The sequence below is a fragment of the Tenebrio molitor genome, chromosome 4 (genome assembly GCF_963966145.1).
Source record: "Tenebrio molitor chromosome 4, icTenMoli1.1, whole genome shotgun sequence".
NCBI lineage: Eukaryota > Metazoa > Arthropoda > Insecta > Coleoptera > Tenebrionidae > Tenebrio > Tenebrio molitor.
The window spans coordinates 18,080,937-18,090,651 of record NC_091049.1 but is presented as its reverse complement, the minus strand read 5'-3'; the positions used below and the strand labels follow the sequence as shown (position 1 = coordinate 18,090,651).

Sequence of the window (9,715 nt, the reverse complement as noted above, 5' to 3'; positions counted from 1 at the left end):
CGGGAAAAATTTGAACGCAACCGTCTTTATAGTGCTCCCTTTTTCAGATATAAGTTTTTTTTAGTTGTCAAGATATTAAAGTGAAAAAAGTAAATTTGGTTTTAAAATAACCAAATATACTTTTTCACTTTAAAATATTAACAATTTTAATAGTAGGAAAATAAAATTAAACACAAATATACAGAGTGATCAACAAGGACTGAAGCTGTTGGCAACAATGACAACATGATGAAAATTTCAGTGAAGTTGGTAGCATTACATTACAGTTGTCAATTTTGACGAGCAAATTTAAACTTCAAAATCAAGTGTCATTTTTGTATCAATTTATTAATGAAAATGGTTTTTACACTAGAGCAAGACATTTTTATTGGTATGGCGTACTTTCGGACTGGAAATTTTGATGCTGCTAAGGGTTGGCAGTATTCCACGGAGCACGGACGATATATTGCACCAATTTCAACAAATGTTCCCTGAGCCAGTTGGTACTTTGGGCGCGGCGCGGTACCTTAGTCGCGTTTAGGCAGCATTGCACGAGATTGGTGCAACGTTACCTACAAACAGGTGATGTAAAAAAGGCAAAACCTACTGGTAGAACATCTACACTTACAGAAGATGTAGTTGAGAATGTTCGAGGTAGAATGGAACAAAACCCTCGAAAGTCAGTGCGAAAGCTTTCACTCCAAACAGGCGTGATTCTTATGTAAAAAACACGCATCCAAAGTTCTTTGTTGGGCACGTTTAATGCAGGGCCTAATAATCCTTACCATTAAAAATCCCGTCATTCCTTTTCCTTACTTTACAGGCTTGTCATATGGAAGTTGCCTAACCATTTTAAAGAAGAAATTAAAGTTCCATCCTTACAAATTTTCCCGGATCTAATCCCTGCATCCCGCAGACTTTCAGCTCGAAAATAATAACGCATAAAACATGTTTCTGTTTCTCAGGAGGCGCATGCGGGCACAGCATGTCGCTTTTATGAATAACGAAACAGTGGGCCATTATTAAGTACCGCTAATTACATTTTATACTGTTTTTGGTCGTTTTGTACGTATCGTGTTTTAAAACTACCAACTCGTAACATAACCTAAATTTTTTGACATTCACAACTTGCAGCGGGTGCCAACACTGACGCACAAAAAAATTTCATACTTTGGGAATATTTTGCTGTCATTTGCTGCCAACAGCTTCAGTCCTTGTTGATCACGCTGTATTTATTAGTTATATATTGAACGAAAAACCGACACAAATAAGAAAAAAATGTAACAAGATAAAACTCTAAAAATTCAAGAAAACAGATAAACAACAAATTAACATTCACTTGAAAAAAGTAAAAAACAAATCACAGTACTATTTACATTTCAGTCTTGATATCCGTCGGATAGTGCGGAATAGGTACTTCTACTGGCGAATTTACGCTTGTTTGTCAAAACTTCACTTTCACCTGTTCCACAATAATTATGGTCTTGAAGATGAAAACTGGAAATGCTGTCCATTATTTCACCATCTTGAGAATGTGAGGAAGGTTTTTGATCCAAACCTTTGCAAACCGCGGTCAATGTTGTAGACTGATGACATCAACAACTACAAAATCTTCATTTGCAGAATGGTCGTAAGGTTTTGGTACAGAACCGGTGTTTAAACGATCCTTTCTTTCATTCACAAAACTATTGCCTCAAAATGATGCTCACAAATTTTCCATGCACCAGTTGTTGGATTCTGGATATTTACAAGAATACTTCTTTCGGCTAACAACTCCCACGACTGAAAAACTTTAGTTTACACAGTTTACATATCAAGTATGGCACTAATCCGCACTAACCTAAACGAAAACTTTCGGGAAATTTGCCAAGCATCCTTGGCATAACCCAAAACGAAACACACAAGATGGATGCTAGTTCGCAAACCCGCAAAGGCGCAAGCTCACAAGAGTCACTAAATGACAAGAATGACATTTGTCTGCGCGGTCTATTCAAAATTCCCCCCTTTGCTTCACGCCCCGCCGGTGGCACCCACACTTTTTCCGCTGCCATTTTGCCAATGCCAGTTTCACCCCCCTGGAGCACATCTTGCCCCCGTTAATCTTGCGGGGAATTCAAACGGTCCAATCTAGAGTGGGAGATTCGGAATTTTAACAAATAGAATGATCCACCACACTTATACTTGCCAAACGATCGCCCAATAGCCCAGTCCACATATGAACAGAAAACCTATGTTGAAAACCTTTGGGAAATAATTCTCTTGGATTTTCCTCTGTCCAGATATAAAGGTTGTGATAATTGGAACAACCTTCCCGGCAAAATAGCGACTCATCAGAAAACAGTATCCGTGACAAGAAGTGTGGATCAGCATCGTTTTGGTTTATTAACCATAGACAAAATTCTCGCCTAATTGGATAATCCTCTGGCAGAAGATGTTGTACTCGTATATAGTGGTACGGATGCCTCCTATTATCAGCTAGAACTCTCTGCACCGAACTCTTGGATAAACCCATTTCACGAGAAACTCCGGGTGTCTCCTTCCTCAAAGACATTCAATGCGGCTTCCTCGTGTTCGACAGTCCTTACATTTCTTGGAGCAACTTCTCTTCGAACTGGCTGCATCTGACCTGTTTCTCGACTCCGAGCGATTAATTTCAGGATTGTTTTATGATCCGGATGATTTTGTCTTTGCGGAAATTGTTCACGGTACAACCTTGCTGCTTCACGTGCATTATTCCCACATCGTGCAAAAGTAAGAATCATATCTACGTACTCAGAGGAAGAATACATGTTAAATGATACACTTGAATTAAATGTCGCAGCGTATAACAAATGTCAAACTGACGTAAACAATCATTCTAATAAATGTAGTGGACCAAATCTAATGGACAGAATTATAGAGGTTTACGGGTAAAAAGGAAACCTAGGCAACGCAAAATTGCGATTATTCTACCTTAATGGTGCTCAACTCTAATTGGTCAACTTCAGAATGTCTTTTCTCGGTTATCATTTGAGATAGGACTTTTTTTCTTCAAAATACACGTTAATATATTCGCCCTAAGGCTCCCTTTTTTCTCTGGGGAGCCAGAGAACCAGAGAACCCACAACTTTTTTATTTATTATCCGATTTCAAAGAACAAAAAAACCGAAGATATGGTTTTTCATGCGCTACGAAGCAGCCATAATTTTTTTTTTGGCGTTATTTTCAGCAGCTACCGATAGTCAACTTTTTTTTTTTAAATAGACACATGTAGTTTTTTAGGCTTAGTCTGGTAAAGTATTTTTTTCTGAATCTAATGGTGTATTAAAAGTTATCGTTTGGTCCATAGCTGACTGAAAAAAAAAAACAATTTTTAATTGTGGTTCAACTTATTATGAAATTTTCGAGTGTGCCGTGAAAAACAATTGGAATACAAATAGCAACAAATGTCATGTGTGCGTTTGAAAATTTTCAGGTGCAATCTTGAAGAGTTTTAATATTATTTTCTTGGAAAACATGAATAATAATAATAATTATTATTATTTTTTCTATTGCATTTTTGTTTTTGACTAATTACGATTTTTATTACACTCGAACATAAAATAATAGTCAAATGACTGCTATCCTGCATGACTGACAATGTTGTTATTTTATACTTAAATAAAAAAAGTTTAAAAAAGCAGATGAAAATTTCTAAGCTGACGTTTAGATGACATTCATCGCTAATATTCCGATTGTTTTTCACGGCACTCTTAAGAATTTTATTATAAGCTGAACCACAAAAAATTGTTGTTTTTTTTTCAGTTAGCTATGAACCAAATGATAACTTTCAATACATCATTAGATTCAGAAAAAAAAACCTTACCAGACCAAGCCTAACAAACTACATATGTCCATTTAAAAAAAAAGTTGACTATCGTTAGCTATTGAAGATAACGCAAAAAAAAAAATATTTTATGGCTGTTTTGTAGCGCTTGGAAAACCATATCTTTGATTTTTTTGTTCATCGAAATCGGGTCATAAATAAAAAAGTTATGGGTTGAGGCGTTTTTCATCAAACAGCCTGTATACTATTTTCGTATGCATCAGCGGTAAGTTTCATATTAGAACTCTCATCGTACAAATATCTCAACAGCTTTATTAGAAAAATATAAATTTATTGAAAATGAATGGTGGTTGGCGGTTGGAAGGGAGGCACTGGAGATGGTCAAGGTTGAGGCGACAAGGGCGCTATTCTCGTGACCGCTCGGCGTATTATTATTTTGGCGCATTACATTGTGGTATTCTTTAAGAGAAAAGTCATCGTATTTTAATAAGAGTCTTTTGATTTATCCTTTTGTTATGAGATGAAACATTAAGGGTGACCGATACCAGCCTTCACTTGAGTGTATTTATTTAATTGCAAAGAACTCAGTTAATACGCAATCATTCGTCAAGTATTATACATCAAATTAAAGGTTTTTTAATTCTCCACGCCGCTGCATTATCCTTTTTTTATAAGAGAAAAAGATTGTCTGATGATGTACAAAAAACCTAAAGTGCGCCGCTTTAATACGGTTTTTTATTACCTAAACTTAAATATTATGTTTCCAGATTTTGTAGAATGAATCTAAATAAGTTTACTGAGATCGCTGCGTTGTGAAATTGTGGATGAAATATTTGTTTTTTTTAATATTGAGCTTAACGTAAAAGTTAAATTTTTCGTCTTCCAGGCGAACATTTTTTAGAGAATACTTTGAAATTCTATACAATATATTTACCTTTACCTACTACATTCAATAATAATTTTAAAAAACGGAAGTTGTGGAAGTTGTTCATTTATAAATTTGCGAATAAAAACCCTTTTAGTTCATCGCTTTTGCCACCAGAGGCACATCTGTTCTCCGATTTCAAAGCTATATACCTGCCTGTTTAGGAACGGGACAAATCCGCTGGTTAGTTTGGGCCGCCCGTCAGTTTTCAACCAGCAAATTTTATGACTTTGCAGATAAACCCTGTCCGGGTATTATTCGAATTTCTTCAGAAATTCCAATATAAATTATGACCATACAGAGCTAATTAATATTTCGATTTTTTTAATTAAAATTAATTTTTGAAATTAAATATTAGGGTTTTTTTAAATACGTATAAAAATAATAAATAAATTGTCTAATTTAGTCCGCACATTGTTACGTCAACGTCATTATATGTATAACAAATTAAGTACAGAAATATTGATTTATAAATGAAAGTATGATCATATAAAAATTTTGTGCGTTGTGTAGTGTGTAGGTAGGTAGGTATAGATCACAAAAAGTACAGAACAATTTAAAGATTTATTTAAAAAAAAAGTCACGAATTGGTAATTGTCTACTCCTTCGCGAGTTTAGTAGTTCCGGTAGGAGTCCCCAAAATAAAAATTCGTCAATTTCGACACCATTTCTGAACAGAATTCTTCATTCTTTTGGATTTTTTCAATCCTCATACCTTTTTGAGTAAAAACTACAAAATAGGTTGTATTTTATACCGCTAACAAACATTTGTCCTTGAATTTGATAGATACATGAAATTGTCTCTCTTTTAATTTTAATTTCCCATCAACTAAAGTTGCAAACTTTATTTTTTTTTGTTTGACAGCTTCTTCGGGGGTCAAATTCTTGGCAGTATCGGGACATTTTATTTCAACCAAAGCTGAATTGTCCTCCAAAATTGCATCGGGACTTCTAGCCAGAAAAGGTCTGTCTTTATCAATAATTAGACCAGATGGTTTAGTTTTTAATGATGTTTGCAACTCAAATGATCTAATGGCTTTTAGTTCGTTGTTTTGTCCGTATTTTGTACTTTCGTTGCCGACAAAGGTACCGTATAGTAAATTTTCCACTATTTTCTTGGTTGATGTGCTTTTCCTCATCTTACATACTCGTCCAAAATTTGAAGCAGTTATTCTCTTTCTTCGCTCTTTTCGCCATGAGTTTGAAAAAGCTTGTTGCTTCGTGTCTTCTTCAATTTCTTTGATATTTTTCGACAAATTTGCCAGATACGTGCTTTCAGCTTTTTTTAGTTCTTCTGCACTTCAAAGAATGTATTGAATTGATCTCATCAGTTCGTCACGCAAAAGAGACTTTTAAAAACGTAAGCCATTGCTCAAATCGTTGATAACACAATTCATAAACTAGTCCCGACTTCGCATGTAAATAATTCCTTCAGTGGTTTATTGCCCGCTAACAAAGTAAAAGTAACAATAATCCGCAGGTACAAGTCTTGAACCATCCAGAGTTTTTGTTACAGGGTAGGTAAATAATCCCCTAGTAATGAGACCATCATAAACGATCCAAAATGTTAACTAAGTAGTGTTTAAATAAAGTCGTTTCAAAATATCGATAGACGCACTTTAACAGTTGTAATTTCAATGCAATGATAGAAGTAATGGGTATGAATTTTGGGAGTTCATATTATTGGATCATTTTAATCTATTATGTATAGGAATATTAACAATATTATTATTCGACCATTTTCGAGAAGAAAATTATGTCTTACATTTTTAGGCAAAATAAGAAATGTATTTATGGTTTGTCTGATAAACCAGACCATAAGCTCCTTTCGGTAAGGCGTGGAAACGGTCAGGGCTTATAATTTCAGGTAAAAATTCAGTTTGGTTTCCATACTTATCTATATACTCAATTGTGCATTACTGGCTGTGTTATAAAGGTGGCAAAACTGAAATACTTCGCCAGTATCGGTCACCCTTAATAATTTCCATAACCAACTAGCAAACTTGTTTGATTTCTTTGTTTTAATGATAGATCTGCAAGAATGAAGATCTCGTTGACCAGGGTTGCCCTACGAAAGTAAATGGGTGCAACTGAACTGCGCACAAAACTCATTAGATCCTTAATCCAACACTCGAACTGCGCTCAGTATCCAAAGGGATTCGAGAGATGATATTGATAAAAACACGTTTTCCATATTTACCCTTTCAGTAAAACTAAAATTCACAAATAACTTAGTTACTTATAATTCCCTTATTTATAATTTTTTCTCAACTTCTTACCACTCCTTCCAGCGCCCAGTAAACGTTTTCTGAAAATTTTTATTGGTCATCGTCTCATCGTCCTTCTCGGTTCTCCTATCTGAATGTTCAATGGACAACTATTTAATCTTTTGACCTCCCGATAGTTGATAGTTAAATTCTTTTTGGAAATTGAAAATGTTGGTTTATGATGCTGCTTCTAATAATTCCGCCGACAAGTATCTACTTTCGGTACGTACAATTCTCAAACAATTGGTTAAATCCCATCATTCGACGTCTATTTGTCGCCGTCCTGTGGCAAAACCCACAGGAGGCAACGTGGAACCAAGTAAATGTATAATCAATTTAGTAAGTACCTGCATAAATGCTGAGCGCAGTTCAGTTGAGGATTAAGCAACCCTTCTAATGACCTGACTACCTGTTCCTAATCTGTGCGCAGTTCCAGTGCCTCCAAAGTAAATAAGTACATAAATTTAATGTGCATACTTGAAATCATGAAATAAAAATGTTTGTGTAGGTTTGTTAAAGAAAATTATGTGCAAATAAGAATATGAAATGTAAAAATTACAGCTGTGCCTTTATAACAAAAGTGGCTTCAAGTAAAAACTTTTCATTACATCAGGAAGTACCTACAAATAAAAGATATAATACTCACATTGGCAATATATCTCAGGCCATGACATTGTGCCCCTTACATCGTGTAACATTGATTTGTAAAGCAGTCTGATGACGCAACAAACACCCATGATTTAAAATATGTATTACATAACAGCAAATTTTTCCTTCTACACTGGAATATCTAAATTTTAAATTATATTATATAATGATCTGAAAACTTGAAACAGAATCATCAGTTTTTCTAATCATACAGTGCGCCCAGGAATGTGGTAGCAACTTTTACACAAAGTGTCACAAGATGGCACTTCGGAAAAGTCAAATTTGTTCAATCTTGCAACATTCAATTTTTGAATTTTTTCAAAAGAATATGTAAAGGAGGTTTTCCGAACAATTTTTACCCCCGTTTTGTGCACTAAAATTTGTCGAGATGTTGCTCGAAGGGTTCAGTTATTCATTGAGCATAATGGTGGTCAATTTGAATATTTTCAATAAAATTTAAATTTGAATGTTTTATGTTTGACAATTCTTGGCATTTATTTATCTCAATTTAGATAGCGGCGTTGCCATGCATAAAAAAGGTCTCTGTAAAAAAGTGTCATCTTGCGGGACCAATCGAAAAACTTGCTACCACATTTCTGGGCGCTCTGTACAAAAATTATACAAAAATTCTTCAAACAAGGCTCCCTAATCATACTCTTAGTTTTCATAACTTAGTTATGTTAAGTGCTCGCCATGAAAACATATCTTCTCGCAGGTAGATAGATTTCAGGATATCTTGATATTGTAAATGGTTTTTTTCCGACGACCACTATGAAAAATGCGTAAATTCGCACAAATAACTATTATTGAAAGTTGGCTATTGCATGCAAATAGCGAACCCGTGTGCAATGAAACTGGTTAGCCAATCAGATACCTTCTAGCCTGTGCGCAATGAAATCATTGCACACAGTTGTAGTAACCATGGCCACCAATGTATGTTTTGTCCGCAGCTCTGTCGAATCATATTTGAAGTTTGAAGGAATACTGAATATTAGCGTTTTTTTTGTGGTCGTCGGAAAAATATCGTGTATACCACGTGTTGAAAATTCGATTTCACACTCGTTTGCTTAAGCCAAGCGCCTACGGCTTGTGGCTCAATTCTGCAAACTCGTGTGAAATCTTTCATTTTCAACTCTTGATATACAATATACTATTTCAGGATTTATTTTGATTTTTGCTAGATCGCCATTTGTCTTTGCATCAACAGATGCTCCTCTCTCAATTAATAGTGTGGCTGTTTCCACGTTTTTATTGTCAATAGCGAAATGTAAAGGAGTTTTATTATCACTTGTAAAGGCATTAATAGAAGCCCCTTTTTCGATTAATAATTCAGCTGTTTTGATATTTCCAGTGTAAGCTGCGAAATGTAACGGAGTCATTTTACTCTTTGTAATAGCATCAACCCATGCTCCATGCTGAATTAATAACTCTACTACATCCAAATTTCCACTGCAAGCAGCGTAATGTAATGCAGTTTCACTCCTATGTGTAATGGCATTAATACAAGCTCCTTTTCTAATTAATAATTTTACGATTTCCGTATTTTCATTGTAAACAGCCAAATGTAACGGTGTTTCATTGTCATTTATAGCAATATTAACAAAAGCTCCTTCCTTGACTAATAATTTAACGATATCCACATTCCCATACATGACAGCTAAATGTAACGGAGTTTCATTATCCTTTGTTGTGGCATTAACAGATGCTCCTTTTTTGATTAAAAATTCTGCTACATATTTCCATATTTTTCTTGTGAACAGCCCAATGTAATGGAGTTTTATTATTACCTATAACTGCTTCAATTGAAGCCCCTTTATTGATCAATAATTCTGCTATTGGCACATTCCCCTTTGCAACAACCAAATGTAGCGGAGTTACATTACCATTTGTAACGGCATTAATAAATGCACCTCTCTCGATTAATAATTTTGCTGTTATCATATCGCCATTCTCAGTAGCCAAATATAATGGAGTTTGATTTAGACTTGTAGCAGCGTGAATAGATGCTCCATTCTGAATCAGCAATTCGGTTATTTCCATGTCTCTATTGTTAATTGCTAAATGTAACGGAGTTTCATTCCTGGGTGTAAA

The 9,715-nt window shown here is 34.9% G+C and overlaps 1 protein-coding gene and 1 long non-coding RNA gene across 3 annotated transcripts; both read right to left on the bottom strand.

Moving 5' to 3' along the window:
• Positions 1-301: 301 nt before the first annotated feature.
• LOC138129130 (uncharacterized) lies at positions 302-3,143 on the bottom strand. Of its 2 annotated transcripts, XR_011159104.1 has the most exons (3): positions 765-3,072; positions 608-695; positions 302-551 (listed from the first exon to the last, which is right to left on the bottom strand). It is a non-coding gene; the product is annotated as an uncharacterized lncRNA (long non-coding RNA). The 2 variants fall into 2 exon arrangements; XR_011159103.1 differs by having other exon boundaries at positions 608-3,143.
• Positions 3,144-3,916: 773 nt separating this feature from the next.
• Positions 3,917-9,664, bottom strand: LOC138129383 (putative ankyrin repeat protein RF_0381). The gene is made up of 2 exons (XM_069045672.1): positions 9,485-9,664; positions 3,917-9,411 (listed from the first exon to the last, which is right to left on the bottom strand). Exons 1-2 carry the CDS (start codon positions 9,662-9,664, stop codon positions 8,719-8,721), a joined length of 873 nt encoding a protein of 290 aa, XP_068901773.1. The 3' UTR covers positions 3,917-8,718.
• Between the last annotated feature and the right edge of the window lie 51 nt (positions 9,665-9,715).

Excerpts from the sequence above, each read along its gene's own strand:
- LOC138129383 (XM_069045672.1), bottom strand. The coding sequence starts at position 9,664 with ATGGAAATAACCGAATTGCTGATTCAGAATGGAGCATCTATTCACGCT. Across the intron at positions 9,412-9,484 it reads ATGTAACTCCGCTACATTTG|GTAATAATAAAACTCCATTA; the intron begins GTTGTTGCAAAG and ends AAGCAGTTATAG.